This window comes from Anas acuta, chromosome 19, assembly GCF_963932015.1.
Source record: "Anas acuta chromosome 19, bAnaAcu1.1, whole genome shotgun sequence".
Classification (NCBI taxonomy): domain Eukaryota; kingdom Metazoa; phylum Chordata; class Aves; order Anseriformes; family Anatidae; genus Anas; species Anas acuta.
This window is the reverse complement of record NC_088997.1, coordinates 5,548,613-5,571,668: the sequence shown is the minus strand read 5'-3', so window position 1 is coordinate 5,571,668 and position 23,056 is coordinate 5,548,613. Positions and strand designations below refer to the sequence as shown.

The window sequence follows — 23,056 nt, the reverse complement described above, 5'->3', positions numbered from 1 at the left end:
GGGCCGGGCAGCCAATAGGGAAAGCTGGGATTGGTGACGTCATGACGCGCCGGAAGCGGGAGCGCGGCTCGGAGCGGCGGGAGGATTCGGCGGTGGCGGAGCGCGGCGGGAGCGGCGGCACCATGAGCGTGCGCCTCAGCGAGGGCGCCATCGCGGTGAGCGGCCCCCGGGCGGCCCCGAGCACCGGGACCGGGCGGGGGAACGCGCTTGGGACCCCCCGGGCTCGGTTCGGGTTGTGGGGGGGGTGCGAAGGTTGCGCGAGGCCTGGGGATGAGGGCTCGGGGCGGGTGGCGGGGACCCGCTGCAGGCCCCGGCCCTGAGGGGAGCGGAGCGGGGCCGTGCTCTGAGGTGGTCCCGGCCCTCAGAGCCTCCGGGGGGCCCTCTGATTCTAGCCTGCCCCCGCTTGGGGTTTCCTCGAAGCAACCGTGGCGGTGGCAGCTCGCTGAGGTTCTTTTTTTCTCCTCTCCAGGCCATCATGCAGGGGGAGAACATCACGAAGCCCGTGCTGCAAGTCATTGTGAGTACTCCCGGCTGCCTCTTGCTGCTGGCGGGTCGGCGGTCAGCTTTGTTGCAGAGCCCGGTGTGGCTGACGTGCCCTCGATGTCATTTAGAGTAATAGGTTTTGTGTGACTTGAGCTGTGCAGTTGGTAGCTGCTTTCAAGATATGCAAGTTCACTTTGCTTATTAATTACAGAATGCCTTGGGTTGGAAAGGACCTTAAAAACCGCCTAACTCCAACCCCCTGCCGTTGGCAGGACGCCACCCCCTAGATCAGGTTGGCAAAGCCCCATCCAGCCTGGCCTTGGACACCTCCAGGGATGAGACATCCACATCTTCCCTGGGCAGCCTGTTGCAGTGCCTCAGCACTCTGACAGCAAAGAATTTCCTCTTAGTATCTAGAAGGTTTCGATTCATGCTTTTGACAGCCTTCTGACGAAATGAACAGGAAGTAATGACCTACTGTTTTCTCCATAGAATACACGGGCTATTGCTACAGGAAATGGGCCTCCTCGTTACCGAGTGCTGATGAGCGATGGGGTTAACACGCTGTCCTGTAAGTACGAAAAGCTGCCGTGAGATTTTTATAAGTGGGGCAGTACTGATGATGCTGAAGTTTCAGGTTTAACGTCACGTTGCATAGTGATGAAAGAAGTATTGGATGAGAATGTGGTGTAAACATGGACTGCAGACTCTGAAGTGTGCAGCTGCTTTTTAACACTCAGAAAAATTCCTTCTCTGGAACTTCTTTTGTGAGGTTTAAGCAATTAACTTGCTCTAGCGTATAATCGAAGTGCAGAGATCTATATGTTTTTGTAACGCAGATTTTCAAAGTAATTATCTTGGTGTTTTTTTTGTGATTTCTTTAATATATTATCATCTTAAAGGTCTTTTCCAAGCTAAATGATTCTGTCATTGCACTCTGAAGTTTGGGAATAAATACAATTAAGTGTATGTTCAGTGTTGGTGACTTGTTAGCTGTTACACTGTTTTCTATGTGCTAGTTAACCAAGCAAATTGTAGGTCTAATGTAATGCTAGTAAGACTGGCATGAGTAAATTGTTTCATCATATTTCTCCTATTTTTGCAGCCTTCATGTTGGCAACGCAGCTGAACTCTCTCGTGGAAGAGGAACGCTTATCAGCCCAGTGTATTTGCCAGGTTAACAGATTCATTGTCAACAGCTTGAAAGATGGAAGGTACGTACGTTTCTTCAAGTAGGGTTCTACAAAAAGACAGGTGTGCTAGCAGGTGCTCTGTCCTGGGTGACTAAGCAAAGACCAAATCCTTTTGATTAGGATTATCTGAAAATAATAAGTCTTTAGGGTGCAGGAGGGAAAATACACAGCACAGGCATTTCAAGGATGTGACTGCAGCAGGCGTATGTGTGCCTAGCGTAGTGACTTAGTAATTGAAGACTTCCAATTAGAATACTCCAAATTGTGGTGGTTTCTTTTCAATTCACTAAAAACTACCTGATGTAAAGAAACAGTGAAGATTTCATGTCACTTAGGTGTTGTAAAATCTGTGGTCTATTACGAGACTTTAAGAGAAGCGAATTAGGGTCAGTAAAATGAGAAGAGGTCTGAGTGAAATGATCATCTAACAGCTGCGTAAGTCTGGGAGAACATGATTGGAGGTTCTGTATCTGTTTTCATTCCACAGTTTTCTGGAGGGAACATAACTTCTTTTGAGGCAGGGAACGGATTCTCTTGTAAAATCTGTCATGGTTTCAATACTCTTGAAGTGCTGTTTTTAGCCGTTTTAGTGTGCCCATGCAGCCTGCCATCGGCTGTCCTTGATGAAACACGATACTTTTTCAAGCCTACTCGTGCATCACGAGAGGGTTAAGCTGACAGTGGAGAGCTTTTGTTTTCCACCTCCCTGGTACAAAGAAGCAAACCCTAATGGTTGCTTCTGGTATCTGCGCAGGAAGGATACTCAGTCTGATAAACTTGCAGAGGGAGCGAAAGTCCGTTTGTAATTGTCTATTTTGTGTTTGTAGGAGAGTGGTTATCTTGATGGACTTAGATGTTCTAAAAACTGCTGATATGGTTGGTGGTAATATTGGCAATCCAGTGCCGTACAATGAAGGTGAGTATCCTCTGTGAACAAATACCTCATCTGAACATACTATCTATTATGATAGTCTTTCAGCTGTCTTTCTTTGCCTTTAAAAAGAAGCAATCAAGCATGTTCGGCTTTCTTATGCCTCCAGCAGTGATGTCTGTATCTCAAAAATCCTTTCTGTTTGTGTAACAAGTAGGGTTTGTCCATATTTTCACAAACTCTGCACCTTGTCTTTAGCTTCAGTCTCTAAATGGCATTGAGAAGTATCCATACTCTGTGATAGCATTGACAGGTCTTTATTATATGTTAGTGGTCTTTATGTAGAGTTTCAGTAAGTATGTGAGAGCTGTTCAATATCTCTTTGTGATGAGTAACCAAGTAAGTTAGTTTTTCTTCTGTCTGGGAAGAAAATGTCAGGAGGAAGATGTAATAATGATCTATAAAACTAAGATGGCACGGAGCGGATGAATAAAGAATGACAAATTTCTTTTTTCTCTTCTGCATTCACTTGATGCTCTTTAGTTCTCATATTACCAGGTAGTGGTTTTAAAACAAAGGCTGTGCTACACCCCCAAACAGTGTATAGTTAAATTATGGAACATGCTGCTACATGAGTTAGGTGCCAAAAATTGGCACAGGTTCAAAAAGCAATTAGATTTAAAAAAAAAAAAAATCCATTAAAGGCTGTTAAACATAACAATACATCCTCTGTGTGAATGTTAGGCTCAGGAAGCACTAAAACTTATATTGCTCGAAGTAGATAGATGAGATACCGTTAGGAAAACATGGCCAGCATACAGACTTCCCTAAGCATCTGGTCCTGCGCTGCCATCTGAAAAATGATGATGCTTTGGGTGGCCATTAAGCTGACCTCCCGTGAATCTTTTGCTTTCCCTTGCTTAAGTAACTGCATTCTTCATTTTCATGTGCTGACTTTACAGTTGTCAGGCAAACATTTTTCAGATTAGTATAATTTTTTCTCCCTGAGATGTTCAAAAGTATGTTCAGTTCTTGTAGTTCTCTTTCTTAAAAACGGGGAGGATAATAAACACTCAAAGAAAATATTTGAACATCTCCAACATTGACGTACATACAGATAATGGCTGACATTTAATAGCAAATAGTTTTTTTCAGTGGATTTTTTTCATTTGTCTTTTTCCTGGTGGAATTGAATTAATTTATCACTAAGAACTAGTGGCAGCAACTCTCTGTAAGATATTTTGGACAAATGGTGGTAGGTACGCTGCCATTCCGGTTAAAGATCTACTTTACTAACTGAAGTTGAAATTAGCTTTTGTTGCAGAGATGTCTCTCTTCATCAGCTGTTCTTTTTCCTGGGGAATTAGAGGTGCGTTTGTTAAATGAGCCTAAAGAATCCTTTGTTCCTTTGATAGTTACTTCACTGATTGCTGTTTAAAAAATGTGTTGACATCTCAGATTTTATGATTTAATCCCACAGTTGCTGTAGAGACCAGGGTTTTCAGAACACCTATTGAGCAGACTGTTTTGTCTCTTTCTCCCATTTCTCTTGCTTGTGTGGTAATACAAGAGCATGTTTCGTGGGAACTGTATGGTGTTCTTCTCTTGTCCTACTGTTGCTTAGAAACAACTGGAAATCTTCCCTCTTAGAGAACTGAGTTGAAAATATACCCTTAAGAGTATAACTTTTGGTAAAATGAAAATGATTTTGATCAAAGTTGTGTTCATTTGGACTTCAAAAAAGTACTAAGCAATGAAGTATTCAAATCCAAAAGCTTTTGGAGATGGAAGTGTTATGGGTCTGTGATCACAGAAAGCATGAGCTTGCACTAGATGGTTAAGAGATGCCAAAATTGATGCAATGCATATTTTATTTTAACACATTATTCTGCAAAATTCATGCCTTTTTTTTTTTTTTTTGACATTAAATAAGGCTTCAGTTGTGGAAGACAGCGATAGTTTAGATTAGGTATGCTTAACCTATCCTTTATGCTCTGCAAGGCTGCCTCATTTGTCATGAAAGCCTTTGTAAAATGACAGAGGTATATCTGAAGTTGCAGGGTCTGTAAGCTTTTGTGTACGTATCGAGGGCTGATACTTGTGATGAATGCTCAGCTAATGCAGAATGAGTATATAAGAGCATTTTGTTTTTTTCCATCAAAAAAAAAAAGTTTTTAGTCCTACTTTTCATCTTTCTTTAAATGCAGATCTCAAATTGCTCGACCTAGGATTAAATGCTATTCTTTCCTACCACAGTAGGACCCAGAGAGTGAGAAGATGCCTTTTGCCACTTTACGCTTGAGCAGTAGGTGGTTAATCTCCCTAACAAGGAAGCTGGAGATGCAATCTCTGTAATACACACCATAAAAACTTTTCAGGCGGCGTTTCATAATAGTATTATAGAAAATTAAGATTGAGCAGTTTAGTTCTTTGTAGAAAGCTATATGGTAATGTTATTACTGTCATTAATCTCATTGAAATTACTCTGATGTTGGACTTCATTCTTACTGTAACAATTACTTGCTACTTATGTTTAATTTCTGTCATTAATCTTTCAGCGTTGAAATGCTTGTATACTTATACATTTGCTTGAACTCTTCTTCCTTCCTGCTCTTCCCACCATTGCCTTTTGGTGTGCATTTTTTCAAAGTGCGTTTTCCTCCTCTTCCTCCCCTGTGCTGCTGCTCGGTTCTGGAATGGGTCTTTTGTCATTATGGTCCTATAACAAGACCTCTTGGTGACAGTGGTTGGAGCCTTAAGACTACTGCAATACTGCTCTTATATTAGACTGGGCTAAGCTTAGCTCTGGTTTGACTAACCTGATATACATAGCAGAAATATGATCAGGTATTTTACTTGGGGGTGTTGTTTTTTTCCTTTTTTTTCTTTTTTTTTTTTTCAGCTTCTGCTAATAAAAATTAACAGCAAAAAACAAGCAGAGGAATTGATTTTTCTGAGCAACCTCAGTGATCTGTAGGGCACCAGCCACTACAAGTCATAGTTTAGGAGTCCCTCGACTCCAAAAGCAAGAAAATCGGAGAGATTTTCTCTTATTGTACGTTTGAACACGTGCACAGATCTGTAGTTATATTCTTAATGTGCTGAGAAATGCCAGGCTTTGGGTAGGCAACCAGTAAAGCATAATTTTGTGTTTCATAATATACAGGTATCCTAATAGTGCATTTTTTAAGCTTATTTTATCTTTTGTATTAAAATGTTTTTTTCCTAGGATTATTTGAAGCAGAAGTAAAAAGAAGTCTCTTATTGTTTCATATACACGTTCCTGTTCTTCTTGCAAATTCTTTCCCTACCCAGACGTATTTTCTCTTAAGTGGTTTGTTTGTGTTTTTTTTCTTCCTCCCCTCTCATACAAAATGAATTTGGGGTGTAGCATTGACTGGGTCCTCTGAGTAAGTGAGGCAGCTGAATGAGGGTGAAATTTGGTTTCTCCATCTAGCGGATTCTGCAGTAAGTGCACGTTGCTGTTTGACGTCACGCAGTTGCTAGGGCGACTCCTGTCACCGTTTCACCACTGTGGCTACTGCGACAAGCAAGGAACGGACTGGTTATGTGCAAAGACCTTGTTTTGGGTATTTTCTTAAATCTTTTTTTGGATTAAAGATACCTAGAAGGTTACCTCTGTAGGCTATGCAAAGTCAGGCTATGCAACATCAGGGTCTCCTTGTGTTGATTGCGCTCCTTTACCGTGCTTCTGTGCCATCCTTTCTTGCCATTCTGCTCTGGGATTCTCTACTTCTGTTCCTTGTGATGACCTTCTTTTCCACTTTCCCTGTCTATCTTGCTGTTCACACCCCCAAATCAGGGGGGACTTTGCCTGCTCAGGCCTAGGACTTCCTGCAGACTGGTGGCTTAAGGAGGGGTTAGTTGGGTGCAAAGAGACAAAAATGTTGTGTATTTACTGATCTGGAAGCAAAATATTGTAGGAAAGTAATTATTTCTGTAAAGTAAGCCAAATTTTTGGGTTTAGTCTTCTAATGTAGTTTTTCTATATATGTCACTCTGCCCTTTCTTGTAATTTATCATCGGTGTAATGCAAGTAAAAGCCCTGGAATCTACAAACACGTACGATATGTGCTTACTGTGGCATGTCGTATCCCAAGAAGGGACTGGTGAATGTGGAAATGATGACTTCATCACCCCTGTGTTAAACTTCTTCATTTTTGGAAATAAAACATAGCACCTGTTTTCTTTGTCTTGCGTTAACTGCAGGTTTGACTTCATCCAGTGTTTTCTGGGTCCTCTCCACATTTTAAGAAGGAATTCTACTGTTTTTTATCTTGGCTGTTAGGTAGTAGCAGAAACTACCTGTCAGAGCAATAGAAGCCTATAAAAACTGAGAAGTTGTCAAGATTACTTCAGTGCTGTCCTTTTAAATAACTGTCAACCCTGAATTCTTCTCAAGTAGAAAGCAGTTGCTTGAGGAAAGAGATCTGACTGAAATTCCTCCATGTAAATACCGTTCAACAGATAGTTTGCTACTGCTGTGCCTTATAGCACCTGAATTTTAGCATGTGTTCTGTGTTTAAAATTTTGTTTTCACACAAAACTTATTACTTCTTAGAAAGGCTTAAGGGTAGTTTTAATTACTGTGCTCCCTGCTGTACTAAATGACCTCTTTCCATTTGATTACCAGGGCAGGGGCAGCAGCGTTCTTCAGCTCCAGCAGCAAATGCAGCAGCCAACAAACCACAGCAACAAAATGGCAATGTGTCAGTAGCAGGTAAGAATTCTGGTTTCTGCTTGTGCACTACAAAACCACAGCTTAAACTTGAAAAAAAAAACAAAAAAAAAAAAACAACCCTTTCTATAGCAATGTTCTACAAGAAATTAATTAGACTAACCTGTAGCTTGGAAAGGTGAATTATCTCAAGAGCCTAGTGTATATTTGAATTAAGAAAATCTGTCCCGGTTTCTGCTCTTGTCCAAGAAAGGAGAGGAGTTGTAACAAAGAAAAGGAGGAAAAAAGAGGGGAAGCAACTTTGACAAAGCAGGGTAAACCAAACATCTAGTCTGAGGTAATTTTGTGTTATTGAAGCGGTGCTCTCTGGACACCCAAGTATGCTACAGTGTGGAGCTGAGTAAAAGCTGTTTTTATCAGTGCTGAGCTATTGAGGCCAAACAGTTTAGGTGGTGCAGGACTGAAATTAATTTGATAGTACATCTATAAATACAATGTTTTGATCAAGATTTTAAATAGCAAGTTGCTGAAAAAGGCAGTTGATATAAATGTCAGCCTGTAGACTTATTTTTGAAACGAAGTTGTCAAAGTCCTAGCTCTTGGTACTGCTTAACTTGTCTGTATTCTTTATGCAGGTGTTTAAATATTATTATTTTTTTTTAATATTAAATTTTAACATTTTCTTACTCCAGCAGAAAACAAGTTTTTCCTTTCTGTGTTTCAAGCTGGTGATGAAAGCTCTACATTGATACATTAACAAGATTCTGTTTAGAATTAGCAGTACTGCTATATATCAGGAGACAGTTTGGTTGTAGGGGTACAATATCTTAGTTGTTCCCCCGAGTGGTGTAGATCCAAACCTTCATGTGCTGCATTGTAGAAAATGTACTGCTAACTGGTTGTTTCCCACTTAGACTGTGTTTAACTGGCTCAGGGCACTTCTCCATTTCCAGTGTAAACACTCTAAAAGTCTGAGTGTGTCTTTTCTGTGGCGGTTTGTAGCCTAAAAAATACTTATGACCAGGAGAAGAAGTGATTCAACAAACTTTCAGTGCTGTAAGGACACCACAGAGTTCTTGAATGAGTTGGTGTTAACCTCCCTCTTGTCTGCATGGCTGAAATTCTGCATGCTTTGTTGTTTGTTTCTTTTTTTTAATTCGTTTTCTTTTCTGAAAGGTCCTCCTGCTCCAAAGTACCACGCTCCCTCAAACCAGTTCAGTAAAGCGAGTGCTCCCAGCGCAATGAAGACACCAGGGGGATCTCAGGCTAAAGTAGTGCCGATTGCCAGCTTGAATCCATACCAATCTAAGTGAGTTTTAATGGTCTGCCAGGTATTAATCAATGTCACAGGCATGAAGGAACAACTTCTTTTTGCTTTATCATCCTTACAGAGATGTCTGAATCTCCGTTAAATCGTTCTTCATTAAGTTTTGACTTTATCAGTTAACTTGGGGAGGGGTGCAGGAAGGGCGGGGGAACAAAACAAAAAACCACACACTACGGAAACAACTGTACAGGTTTTTTTATTTTTTTTTATTTCATCAACACTGACAATGTGAGATTTGCCTTTCCATTGTCTTGGTGAAGCTGCCCTGCTGAGCTTGATAGGTTTTTAATATTTTAGTCAAAAATCAATTGACTTCTCTTTTTTCCTAAAGTGACCTTCTTTTTGATAAGTTAATGACAAAACAGCTCAGTAAGCTATTCACTTCAGCTACTGTTCTGTTGAAAAGCATGAGGATGTAATTATTTTGTGAATGACATTTTAAAGTTATGCAAACTGATTTGATTACCTAAGTTAAATGCAAATCCTATAATTGGGCTCTCAAGTTCTAACATGGCTATTCAGAACAGGCAAACTGCTCTACGAGAAGTGTACCCTGAAAAAGTAAAAGATTTGAGGCCTGCTTCTATGCAGAAGGATTGTTCACTGCTGTATTGTACTAGATGTTTTATGCTTGGCTTTGTTGTTGCTTTCTATACAACTTTCTGCCTTTAATGGTCGAGGCCATTAAAATAGAAAAGCAGCAGAAAGGCAGGTAGAGTTGCTGAGGTGCAGTGGAAAAATTCTTCCTTTTAAATAGTGACATCCTAGTTCCAAAGGTTGGTAAATCCAGGCTCTTCTAAAAATGAAAGAAAGAAAGAAAAAAAAAAAAAACCATAAAAGAGGATGTGGAACTTTTTTATTGCACAATTTCAGGTGGACCATTTGCGCTCGTGTTACCCAAAAAGGCCAGATCCGCACATGGAGCAACTCCCGCGGGGAAGGAAAGCTCTTTTCTATAGAGCTTGTTGATGAAAGTGTAAGTGTTATGTGTTGAGAAAAAGATAATGTATGCCAGATGCTGATGAACTCTTTATAAAGACAGAATAGAGGAAATAAAGTGTATTACAGAAAATGTTTTTTATGACGACCGAAGTTCATATTCCTATATTCATTAACTTGAGCATCAGTGATCCAGTTCTTATCCAAAATGAAGTCTTGAATGTATGACATTACTGATTATTTTTCATCAAAGTCTCTTCTATACTGTGTGACTCAATCTCTGCAGCCTCAAAATACGGTTGTTTAGGGAAACTGACAACCTAATACTTACGTTTATCATGTTTTACTTTAGATTGAGAATGATATCTCGTCCTTACTTAGTTACATGTTACAGAACAAGGAGTGAGAGGAGCATTGCCTCCAAGTTATAAGCTTTCATTTTCGCAAGGAAATCAGAGTATAAATTATTGTAATACTAGGAAATTTCATCTGTGGTTTGTTTGGGGAATGGTATCTGGTTAATCTAACTAAACTCGCAGTTTATCAAACCTCTTATCAAATTACAGCCTTCTGTCATGAAAACAAGATTCTGCAAGATTATATTTAGTGTAAAATGTGAGGTTAATAATGCAACGTGTTGTCACCAGCCATTTGTTTTCTCTGCATACTGTTAGTACCCCTTTTTTGTTTTGTTTTTAAATTTATCTATTTATAATTGCTATTAATTGTAATTTAAGGACTTGCCATCATGCATGAGTAGGAAATATCATGAAAGACCTGTGTGCTAACTTGTAGAGCTAGGTGATTTATTTGAACTTTTTCTCTCCTGTAATGACAATTAATGCCAGTTTTAGGAGTACCTGTTCAAAGGTGTGCATATGATGGCAGTTCTTTTTGCATTTTATTCTGGAACTCTAGAGATGCTAATGAGACTTGAATATGAGATGTGATGGTCAGGTGTAGATTATGCTGTTCTAGCTAGAACTACAAATCTGAGGAGAATAGTGTTTTTTGTTTTTTTTTTCTCAAATGCCTGGAGCTAGCCTGGCAACCCACACTGTGCCTGTAGAACTGATGCCACTTAACAATGTGAAGGCTTTATTTTTTATTTACTTATTAATTTTCATGCTGAATTCCAGTTCTTACCAACTCTCCTGTTTTTCTCCAGGGTGAGATTAGAGCTACTGCGTTCAATGATCAAGCAGACAAGTTCTTTCCTCTCATTGAACTGAACAAGGTACAGTAGTACTGTGCTTTCATGGACTGACATGAGCTAGAAAAGAGGAGCTTCAGCGTAGCAAGGATTTTTAAAGGTGAACGCAATCCATTTTCTCTGTCTGACTTCCAATAACATCCTCTGTTTCATTGCTTTCTCCTCTAGGTATATTATTTTACCAAAGGCAATTTGAAGACTGCTAACAAGCAATATACAGCTGTTAAGAATGACTACGAGATTACATTCACTAATGAGACTTCAGTTGTGCTCTGTGATGATGCCCAGCATCTTCCATCTGTTCGGTTTGAGTTTGTATCCATCTCGGAGTTGGAGAACACACCCAAAGACTCAATTGTCGGTCAGTCTAAGTAGCGAAATGGCGAACTATAAGGCTTTGAAATTTTATTTTTGTCGCGAATACTGGGGGAGGCAGTGAGCAATACAATGCTTTGACTGTTTTGATCTCTTGGGTGAAATTAGCCAGTGGTGGTTGCCATTAAAAATGCCTTGGGTAATTATACTCTTAAGCAGTCTTTATCCTATTCTGCTAACAATGTGTAATGATTTCTATGCAAACTTGTGCTTCAAACTAAAGGCAGTAAACGATACTTGTTTATTGTAGTATGATTGTTGTTTTCCACAGAAAAGGGTTGAAGGAAAAATGTCCTTGCTCAGCACGTGTGCGTTTCATACCTTCCATGGTCTTGCTTGCTTTCGCTATCTAATTATCTTTGTAGTGATTTTGGCATAATTCATTGCATCCAAGTCCAAGTTGCATGACTGTTTTGGCTTGCTTTGTGAAGTATTGGAGGTTTGTTTTTCTGTAATTTGTTGGGCAGAGTACTCCGGAAAAATCAGAGGCTTGGGTGGGGGCGAGGGTTCTCAGGTTTCACAAGCACAAGATGCATGTGATTCAGAGGCATTCAGCTAGGAATTTTAAAGGTAGATCTCTCATGTTCAATAAGGGATAATGTCAGGGAGTTCAAAGGGCATGGCATTAGCTCTTACTGCCCAAACATGCGACTTCCCAGGACTCACTGGCTGTTCTGCGTTGGAAGGGACCTCTAGAGGTCGTCTGGTCCAACCCCAAAACTTATCCAAGTTGCAGCTTAAGGCCTAGGGGGCTGCAGCGAGGGCACTAGCTGGTTGCTTTCTTGTGGCTGTCATTTTGAAACCCCTCGCTTGAGAGACTTCTTAACCAGCAAGGATCAGGAGCTGAAGTCCTTTGGCAGAATGTGATGGAAAGAGATCTCTAATGTGGCGAGGCTTGAATTTATGAATATCTTAATGAATTTGTCAACAAAATTAAAGCACTGAAGAATTTTGTAGTAGAGCGTTCCTGCCATAATACACTTAGTTTCCGTATCAGATTTGATTTGAATAGGGAGCAAGGATATTACAAGGTAAAAATCTGCCACTACGAATGAATTCTTCTCTTGTGGTCTTGTATTTCCCAATTGTGACCCTTGAGCATCTCTAACTAAATTGTAACTCTTTTTCAGATGTAATTGGAATCTGTAAGAGCTATGAAGATGTCACTAAAATTACAGTGAAAGCTAGCAATAGGGAAGTATCAAAGAGGAATGTGCATCTGATGGATACATCAGGGAAACTGGTGACAGCTACGCTATGGGGAAATGAGGTATGTGCTCTCTTACCTGTTCTTAAGCAAACGTTCCTTTGTGTAGGGTGAGGAAATGCACGCTGTTGTCATCTGAGATGGGCATAGCACTGAGACAGAGTCCTGGGTGTTTGAGGATCGGGGCAGAAAGAAGGTGAAAGACTGTCTGGTTTCATTCAGGTGTGATGTTCTTAACCTTTTTCTGACAAACTGCTGACATGATCTGACTAATGTGTTCTGAACAACTGCAGACATTACGTCTCAAGCCCAAAGACTGTAGATAACAGACTTGTGGTTTAGAAAAGAATATGAGTTGTAGTTTGATTATCGGAAAGCCTGATGGCTACGGCTGTCTCGTTTGAGGTGAATTTTATTCTTAGGGTGGGATACTTGTTACCTTGCATAAATCCCTGCTTAACTAGGGGGTTGAAAGGCTGTATCCCAGACTAAGAGTTTAAAATGTCAGAGTTTTGGAACTGAAAGATTGTGTGGTTGTAGTAAACTGCTCCTTTACCACTGGAAAACAAAGTAATTTGTCAAAAGGATAGTGTAGATTCTTAGGGATTTAGATTCTGGTCTATAAAACGGGAGTGATCCTGCCAGCTTGGCGGCGATGCTTTGTTGCTAAATGATCAAGTAGGTGGCTAAACATTAACCCTCTGCTGGTGGAAATGAAGTAAACTGAGGTTCAGTATCACAGGGTTTTGAGGTTGAACCAGCTGGTTACAGGAGAGATTACCAGTGATGAATTTCTTGTGTAACTCTCAAGAGATCAGCGAGATCTGCATTTTACAAAGTTAAATCTTTTCACTCATAGAGATAACAACAAGCATTAAGGGGAAGTGACTTACAGCCTGCAGCTGGTACACTTAGGGTTAGAATCTGTATCTGCCCAATAACAGTCATTGCCCTAACTGCCAAGCTGTTGTGTGTTATTTTGTATCCCATGGATACAGTGAATGCTTCTGCTAGCTCTAGCTCATTTGTGGTCTTTAAGCACATGATCCTCTCCTTGCTCATTAAGTGGTGTGGGGTCCTGAAAATCTATACCTTTCAAAGCCTCTCTAGTGCCAAGAGGTTCTTTGTTAGTGTCAGACTTCACTCGGATAACAAACTGATGGCAACTGGACAGCATTAAAGCAGCTTTATGAGATTAAAAACAGAAAATGCAAAGTTGAGAAAAAGTGTTTGGTCAGCATACCTATGCTTCTACTTTTTAAACTGTAGTAGAAAAGACGTGATTGGCTCAGTCAAGCCAAATGAGTTGTTTGATGTCCCAAAGAGTGTGATCTGACCAAATAACCTCTGTTCAGAGAAACCTCCATTCCCATAACCCATCTCTGTTCCTGAAATCCTTGTGTAAAGCTCCCAAAGGAGGAGAGCAATCCATTTTCTCCAAACCAGTGGTGTACAGCTCCAGCATCAATATAGAGTTTCTCCAGTTCCCTGAGAAATGGAGTATTAGGATTGTTAGCTGCCTTTTCATAAACTTCTAGTGATATTTTTGAAAACCATACCTCCCAAATATGGTAAGATAGTTTGATTTAGATTTTGTCTTTTGTCATGACCCATGAATTATGACCAGAAGTTCAGTATCTCTATTGTAGTGTACTTACTAATGCTTTTTTTTTTCTGCACATGCAGGCTGACACATTTGATGGTTCTAGACAACCTGTGGTAGCCATCAAAGGAGCCCGAGTCTCTGATTTTGGTGGTAGAAGCCTCTCTGTCCTGTCGTCGAGTACAGTTGTTGTCAACCCTGATACCCCAGAGGCTTTTAAGCTTCGAGGATGGTATGACTGTGTTTGTGTTGATTCATTTCAGCCTGCTGTGAAGTATTCATTTTATTGTTTGTCTGAATTTGAGCAGTCTGTAAAGTACTGAGGAAGGGGAGCAGACGGTATGGGTTCTGTAGGAGTAGTGCACGCTGACCCAAAGCCTTGCAAGGCAGCGTGAAATCAGACTTTTGACCAACTCTACTTTGAGTAACTAGCTGAGAGAACAGTATTTATTTATTTATTTATAGTAGGCTTTTTCCACTTTATGTGTACTCTGTTAGTATGTACTGGAGGAACTGTTGACTTCTTAGAGTGTCTCTTCCTTATCAGATATTTTTCAGATAGCAAAATAGTTTCAGATAGTTTTGCTGTTGTCAGGAAAACAAAATGATTTCTTAGTGCTTCATTACTGCTTGTAGAGTAGGTAGTTGCTAAATTGTCTGCTGCAGCTCCTAGCACAGTGAGACGTGGTGTATGTGCTAATGGGGTGAAGTCCCTGCAGCATCAGGTTTTGTGAATCCTGAGTTCATGTTCTGGCTAAATCCTTCAAACACGGGTAAAATATTTGTGTTGGCATTCGCCATTTGTCAGATTGAGCAGTGCTTCAATACTTCAGAGGGTTGTTGAAGATGAAATTGATTGTGGATCTTAGCTATTGCTGTCATATTTTAATTATGCTCAGTTTCTGAGTCCTTTTGGTGTGTTTCTTAAATCACAGAAAACGCCTGAATGGGATGATAGTACAATCTTTTTCTGAAAAGGAGTGCTTTCTTACTTTAACACAGGAGGCATAATTTGTTCAATGCTATTTTCTTTTTCTTTTGAAGCTGCTGCAAAGATAATGGTACCGTGTAATTTAATTTTAATTATGGAAATATCTTGATGCCCTTAAATCTTGTTATCTGCCTGCCTTTAAGAAGCGTGCAGTGCGTGGTTTGACCACTAGCTGGCAAACAAATTGCAGTTATATAGAACAAAGCTGTCCTCCTTTTGTGGGTTTATAAAATACTGTGCTAATTAAGTCAGAGTATTAACTTATTCTGAAATGCTATTTTTGTTTGCAATATACACAAATTACTGTAATTGTTTCCTTTGCAATCATTGATTTTTAAAAAAGAAAAAAAAATCCCGCACGTATTAAGTACATGAAACTAAACGTAAGCTTTTGATAAGTCTGCATGGTCTGCTATCCAAAAATAGAAGTGCATCTTTGTGGTTCCAGGTTTGACTCCGAGGGGCAGCTTCTGGAATGCTCCTCGATCTCTGATGTAAGAGGCTCAGCACCTGGGGTGAACACCAACTGGAAAACTTTGTATGAAGTCAAAGCTGAGAACTTGGGACAAGGAGATAAGGTAGAGCATGGCAGCTGAATGCAAGCCTCGTGTGTTGGAGAGGGGGATAAGAAAAAGCTTATTGGAAGTGTCACATTGTTGAGCAATACGTGCTTACTCTGTAGCTGGTTTTTAAGAGCTGAATCCAGGTTCATTGCTGATGTTGCAACATGATCCTTTGTTTGCAAGAGAATTCTGAGCCTTGCGTAAATAGTAAAAAATAGTCTACCCCAAAGATGTTTGCATCTTTGCAAATGTATATAAATAGCACGAGGTATTATAGGAGGAACAGGTGCATTAAGAGGAAGTGGTTTTCAAGGGTGCACACTAGTTCAATAGAAAAGCTAGGAATAAGACCCACGGCTCTGGCATTCCAGTTCAGTAGCCTCTTTAGGCTTAAACTGCTCCTTGACTGGTTTAAAAACATTTTTGTGTTTCCAACTTAAGTGCTAAGCCATTCAGGATACAGAAGAACTTTTATCTAAGCACAAAACTTTACCTGTAATTCGGCGGTTTTCTGTGACATTTCTTGCACATGCTTCTTAATCAACCTCTGTTGATCTGTTGAAAGACTTGACTGTGGTCTTAAACCATTAGGATGATTATTTTACCGTGGCGAGTGGGTATTTTTGTTCTGTGGGCTATAGTTTAATCAAACGCTTATCTGTAATACTACACAGTAGGCTTTCTGGTTTTTGTACTGACTCCCAAAAGAAGCATAGGAAAGTGCAGAATCTTAATCCTGTGAAAAAGTAGAGATTTGAACGGACACAATGGAAAAGCAAATATGCTTTATCTAAAGAAAACCTAGCAATCAGAGTTTCCCGCAATGGAAACACGAAATAATCTTGCTGTAGAGACTTTGTTTAACATAATGGAAGCCTGGAAATGATTGCAACAGAGGGGTTGATTTACAGTTTCCCAATAATCCATAGCTGTTAAGCTTTCTAATCTTAAATATCCAAGTATGGGTGCCTTGCTTTGTAGTTAATTCAGAATTGGAAAACATTTGAGTGTTTTGAGGCTAATGTTGCACACTCACTCTCCTAGGCGGATTATTTTAGCTGTGTGGGCACAGTAGTACATCTGCGCAAAGAGAACTGCATGTACCAGGCCTGTCCCTCTCAGGATTGCAATAAGAAAGTGATAGACCAACAGAATGGACTGTATCGTTGTGAAAAGTGTGATCGTGAATTCCCCAATTTCAAGTACCGCATGATGCTTCTGGTAAGTACGTGGACTAGAGGAGCCCGGTGCTTTTCGCTGACTGCTTTCCCCGGACAGTCCAAGTTGAAATGTTTTACGAGAACGGGGTCTTAGAAGTGCTGTTTGTCTGTCTATAAAGTGCCTGTGGATGAGAGGATATTTAAACGGCTTGTATGCTGTGCCTAGGTGAGGAATGTTTCATTGAGCTGATTAGCAGTTTGTTTTCCTAGTGCTCCAATTAAAAGCTTTTCTCTTTGCCAAAAAGTTGATGCTAGCTGAGTTGATGCTGGTTTCCAAGTGTACTATGCAGTGCAGAGTACAGATGGCCTACGCCTCTTCAGTAGTGAAGATAAACTGAAGTAAAATGGCATTTCTGGAGAGCAGTAATTGCACTTTTACAGCTGCTACCTATATTTAGTACATTTTTTTGTAGGTATTGTTCTGTCTCATGCTTTAATGGAGCCTGCTTCAGAGAGCTGTCTGAGGATTATTGTGATGCCCGCTTATCCCATAAGCGTTGAACCTTTTTCTGTTTTACATTATAAATTAGAGTTGTAGCTGCTGCTTAGAAATGCTGTGCCAGGTGGGCACGCAGAGAAAGGGGAACTATCCCTGCAATCTCACTAAAACATACACTGCTTCTGAATAATTTCTAGCAGATAACTTCTAGGAATACACGCGCTACTTAACATAGCAGAGCCCCTCTCAGGGAATATAAAGGGAATACAGAGGTTAAAATTGTGGCCTTCAGAAGAGTTTCTCCTATTTTCACATTCCTAATTGTTAAAGCAACCTCATATACAAGGCTAGTACTTGATCTGTTTACTGCACTGTCTTGTCCTTGAACGTTTTGGTAGTTGTCTCATAGCACAGTACATGTATTTATGCTCAAGCTCTCGTGTCTGTACTAAGTAAATGCAGGCTGCAGTCTTGCTGGTGTCACCCTTGGATGCTACCATTCTGGGCTACCTGTTCTTGTTCACAGCCCATCAGTGGCAGAGGAAAGGAACTGAACATACATCATTGTGTCACGGGAAAAGACCAACAAGATCATAATAGTAAACAAAGTGCTATCGATATTAACTTACTTTAAATGACTGTGACGTTCTATGGAGCTCTTTTAAAAAGCAAAATAATATGTCATTGTCTTCAACCCTGGTTATGGAAAGTACCGATAGTGCGTGAGGCTTTTTAACTGTGAAATAAATCTCTCTCATACTGTTGTACTTAAATATTAGGCAACTGGGGGATATTGTTTGTTGTTTGCTTAATTTGTTTGTATTTCTTGATTTAGGTGACCATTGCAGACTGTCTAGAGTATCAGTGGGTGACTTGCTTCCAAGACACAGCAGAATTCATTCTTGGGCAAAGTGCTGCTTTCCTGGGAGAACTGAAGGAAAAGGTCAGTCAGCTAGCTTATTAAGTCTTTAGTAAATGTCTAGAAGTTGATCTGTATTTTATGCATCCCGTTGTTAGGCAGCCCTCAAATTTCCTGCTTTTTCTTATCGTACCGGTAAGGAAATATTCTTGTGACATTGAATTAGAAAGAAACTTGGAGAAAGATGTAAAGTGCCCGCAGAATACGAGTGCTGGTCCAGCAGAGAGTGTGGTCTCTATGTGCAGACGTACAGAACTCCTAAGTTGAGACATGGCAAGGGCATTGGATTATGTTCACGTAGTTTCAGCAGAAATTAATAGCATTATTAAAACAAATTGAAAAGGCCCACTGGAAGAGAGGGATATTCTACATCATCTGACAAGAACACGATCTTGCCCATTCTCTGAGCTGATGGGCCAACTCAGGGGTCTGGTGGCCAGAGATTTCCTCCAGATGTTAGGCTTCAGAATCTTTTGCAAGTTCACAAATCATTGCTTCTCCGTAGTCTGAAGTTCTTGGCAGGGACTTTACTCTTCTCAGAATTATTTTCCATGGGCCATCTGCCTGGAGAACAGAGATTTGCCTGGTTTTCCCCATAGTTTGCTCCCACAATAAGTCTGTCTACCTCTGAGCTCTTTTGACTTTTAAGCTGAAGATCAGCCTGTCCTTATCACCTGGACCTTGAGAGACAGCTGGCTGCTTGTCAGCCCTCAAGGTTGTAGTGCTATTGACAGCTTTAACACATTGACTACAGTTGAAAGGACAGGCTGTTTTATCATTGTACCTAGATTGGAAGGATATGTGAAAAACTGTTTTAGCCATGAATATTAACAGCGTTATTTCTCATGTGTTCCAAAAAATTGTTTACAAAACCAAAAAGTTCCAGAACGCTTTGTATGTATCTTTGTAAGTAGGCAGGAAGCTTTTTGAACTAATGTGCGTTTGCCCTCTTCTGAAGGCTCTTTTTTTTCCACCAAGTATTACCAGAAACTTTGTGGGCAATACAAAAACTATGACTTTTAAAATAGGTCATTTGCAGAGATGCTTAAGTAATCTTTCTTTGGCAGATTAGAACAGTTTTTAAGGTGGCTGTAAGCCATTAAACACTAACAGGCAGTATTTTCTTCCCTCCGTCTCTGTGCTTCTCTGCTGCATTTTCCTTTCTTCCTACCAAAATAATCTCTTCTTGCTTTTAGTTGTCTACTATATAAAATCTGTGTGGTTTTATTTCGTAACGATGTGGAAAACAGATTAAGTTCTTGAATTGTATATGAACACTGCTGTGCTTCTAGGCTAAGGCTATAGTATGATTGATATTAGGGCTCCATAGATATTCCAGATGTTGGTTAACCTATTGCTTGGTTGTGGGAGGAAATGAGCCAGAAGGGATTCTTGAGGCTGTAATCCTGATTGTCCCGAGACACTGTTGTAGACCTCATCCATTTCTACGAAGTGGGGCTAGTTTTCCTGTTATTTACATACAGGAATGGTGTTTGGAAATTTCCTGCACTTTTATTCTGTAAGGTAAGTGGCACAAAGCTTGTGGTTGTTAGATGCTGAAACTTTTGTGGTATCCTGAAGGCTGGACACCTCTGCTCTGTAGGAAGATGTATTGCTATGGCATTCTAATTAGATGTGCCTACACTTCTGAATTTCCATTTTCAGACATTCTTAACTTGTCAATATTTTCTTAGTTCAGTCATGCTTAATCTCTGCTAGAGTTCAAACAAAATTTCTTAGTCACTTCTAATGCTGAAGAGAGTGGGGAAGGAGAGACAGCAGATCCTATGTAACAATACAAACATGTAATGTCTTTTGAAGAGCTGTCTAATGGAAATGGCCAGGGATAGAAAATGGAGTATAATATGGAATGAGCCCTTGAGCAGGAATGCTTTGTGTTCCAGGAGAAATTGGTTTTGATTTGACACTTTTATGAGCTTTAAAAACGGTACTCGATGCATTTTCAGTAAGCTTATCTTAGTGTTTTTTCTCTGAAGACCTCATCCAGTGCCCTGTGAAGTTGGTGGAAGTCAACTGCTTACAGGGTGTATTGAGTCCACGTACAGCCATGGCGTGCTAAGCATAGATGTGCATGCAAGGTCTTTCATCTCCTTCTCTGCCGTACTTGTTATGAAAGGAGGTAATGCAGAGTAGCAGTGACTGGTGTGCTAACAGCATTTTCCGCTCACTAATGGTCCGTGTAGTTTGTGGCAGAGGTGGAAACAGGAGCCAAACACTTCATAAAGCGAGCTTTCTCATCCTCTAATCCATATGATGGTCACAAGAAAGGGTTTTCATTATTCAGGAAGCATATGCTGAAATGTTGCAGTCTGCAGCTGGCTACATGTTCTCCTTCATTTGTTGTACCTTCCTAAACCTTAGAAGAATCATTCCGTAGTGTAAAAGAGTGCCACGCACTTTAAAACCAGCCGTTTTCATACTTGAAATGTGAGTGAAACTGAGGTGGGCTCAGCTCTGGACCAAATGCTCTGTCACCTTCTGGGCTGACTGATCAAGTCAAGTGCGTTTGGTAGAGAGCTGTGATGGTAATTGCATGTCTGTATCATCACGGGGCAGCAGGATTTTGGTGGAATGTCAGCGAAGATTTTATAATGCGTTTTTACAAAAATAAACTTTTTTTCCATGGTCTTCACAACTTGTCTAATTCTTTTCTACTGTTTTGACAAATTGTCTGTAATAAATGATGATTATGTTTAGTATTCATATGGTAATTAGAAGTAGCTTATGCTGTGAATGTGACATGGTCTTCTAGTGGTTATAAAAGCACTTTCAAAACATGCATCCACTTTTTATGGAGCATCCTCTTAAATAGGTCTGTCAGGATGTGAAGGATACATACAACCTTGATGTATAAGCAGAGGAGCTGAATGCTTAATAAGACAATTAATAGGGAAGTAGTTAACTCTGTCAGTGTCTGATTGTTGCAGAACATCAGAAATAGCCAGTTAAGCTGCGTGAGAGAATCTTATGCAGATTTATAATGTTTTCGTTCTGTATTTCTGGATGCAGGCGCACTGCAGCTATACGTTGTTTTGTTTAGGTTGCTAAAAAGATTTTTCACTCTGAACTAAATTTTCTCTCAAAAAACTTTCAGCGATTGTTTTGGCATCTAAAATTTGATGGAAAATTCAGGTCTGCGTGCATGATCCAGTTAGTTCCAATATTTTGCCAATATCAGCAAGAGATGAACTGTTCTGAAAATTCCTGGTACTACCAGAAGCTTGGGTGACTGCAGCTGATGTGTCTTTTGTCCTTCTCGCAGAATGAGCAGGCATTTGAAGAAGTCTTCCAAAATGCCAACTTCAACACATATGAGTTCAGGATCAGAGTAAAACTGGAGACTTACAATGTAAGTATCCTCCAAAATGTAAATAACGTAGCATATGGCTTTTGCAGTTTGACTTGCCTCCATAAGAGATGGCTTCCTCCTCTTCTGTTTGTGCAGAGAAGTTTCCTAAGGTACTTGCTCACAGCAAATACTGTCAGCCTTGGTCACTGCCTTTAAAGCTGCTCCCTCTCAGGTTCCTCAAATCTGGCTTGTAGCCAGAGTGTAGCTGCTCTGGGAGTCAGGTTTGCTCACCTAGCTAACCCTGGTACCAAGAACAGTGAGGGCAGGAGGAGGTTAGGACTGAGCATTCTTTTGCTGAGCACTCTTTGCATGCCATTTTTCTCTTTCACAGGACGAATCCCGTATTAAGGCTACAGCAATGGATGTCAAACCCGTAAACTACAGAGAATACAGCAAGAGGTTGATCGCAAACATCAGGAGAAATGCTCAGCTAGGGTGAGAAGGCTGCTGCTAATTCATCAAAGCTAAAACTTGCAGGAAGAACTCAAAGAGAGGATGTTACACTGACTTTTTCCTTACCCCATGTATGACAATTTGGCATTAGTTATACCATGCATGGTAGTCCAGCGTAGTGGGCTAAGTGATTTAATTCATTTCTCTGAAGATACGCCCCTGGTGACTAAGAGTGCACCGAAACGGCCGTGATGTTGGAGACTGTTGTGGTCTATTAAACTGTGACAGCGCTAAAGAGGATTCTCTAGACAGATTGTCAGTATCTTTAGACAAAGCACTCAGAATGTCTGAAGTAACTTTGCTTTCTCTCTGTACGTAAAGCTGAATTATATAACCACTGTGTCGTCTTTGCAAGGAAGTAGTGACAACCGTGGCACTTGGACTTGTTCAGCAGAGGGTAGGAGGAAGAGCATCATGCAGCTTTCAGACGTGGACGAAGGCGAACAGGTCTATTAGCACAAGTTAGTTCTTTTCTGTAGAATTCAAAGGCTTTCTTTTTCCACAGGTGCCATGCAGTTGTTAATGCTTGGAATGGCAATATGGTAGAATTATTAATCAAAGACATATCTCTTATATCTGAAGAATATCCTTCCTTCAGGGTTTAATAGACTGAGTCAGATGGGTCTGATATTAATCAAAATTGTCTCTTCTGAGAAAGGCAGATAAGCATTGACTCTCCATCCCCCAGGGAAATCTAGGCAACTACAAAGCATTGCTTTAGTTTTCACTTCAATTAATACTATAGGTTTTTGACTGATTTAGCGCACTTTTCCTGCCCGTATATATTTTGTATGTCTGTATGTTCACTTTCTTTAGTTGTATTTGTAATGATGTTAATCAGAAACAGGTCTTTCAAGGGGGGGGGAGCTTTGTTTGAATAAACACTGTTTAATTCCTGTGTAGTGAATTTTGCTTTCTTTGAACACCAAAGACTTCTCATTACTGGAAAGCAATTAATTAGCTTTCATAATAAGCATTCACTTGGGGGAGATGTTACCTTATTACAAACTCTAAGGTTAGAGTGAAGAATGGAGAGACTTCTTTGCCTGATGTTAACAGCATGGAAATGCAGTGATATTTTCACCATTTCTGTGCCTGAGAATGCTGATGAGCTGGCACTTCTGGGATTTTTATTGACGTTTACACAGCAGTCTAAAACTAACCAGGCTTTGAGATTTGTTCAGACATAGA

The 23,056-nt window shown here is 40.3% G+C and overlaps 1 protein-coding gene across 1 annotated transcript; it reads left to right on the top strand.

Moving 5' to 3' along the window:
• Window position 1: 1 nt before the first annotated feature.
• RPA1 (replication protein A1) lies at window positions 2-22,767 on the top strand. Its single transcript, XM_068655662.1, has 17 exons — window positions 2-155; window positions 470-517; window positions 976-1,054; window positions 1,589-1,697; window positions 2,504-2,592; window positions 7,202-7,288; window positions 8,423-8,555; window positions 9,447-9,549; window positions 10,681-10,749; window positions 10,894-11,086; window positions 12,231-12,370; window positions 13,994-14,142; window positions 15,350-15,479; window positions 16,509-16,685; window positions 17,959-18,066; window positions 21,326-21,412; window positions 21,744-22,767. The coding sequence occupies exons 1-17, from the start codon at window positions 42-44 to the stop codon at window positions 21,849-21,851; spliced, it is 1,923 nt and encodes a 640-aa protein (XP_068511763.1). The 5' UTR covers window positions 2-41; the 3' UTR covers window positions 21,852-22,767.
• Window positions 22,768-23,056: the final 289 nt, after the last annotated feature.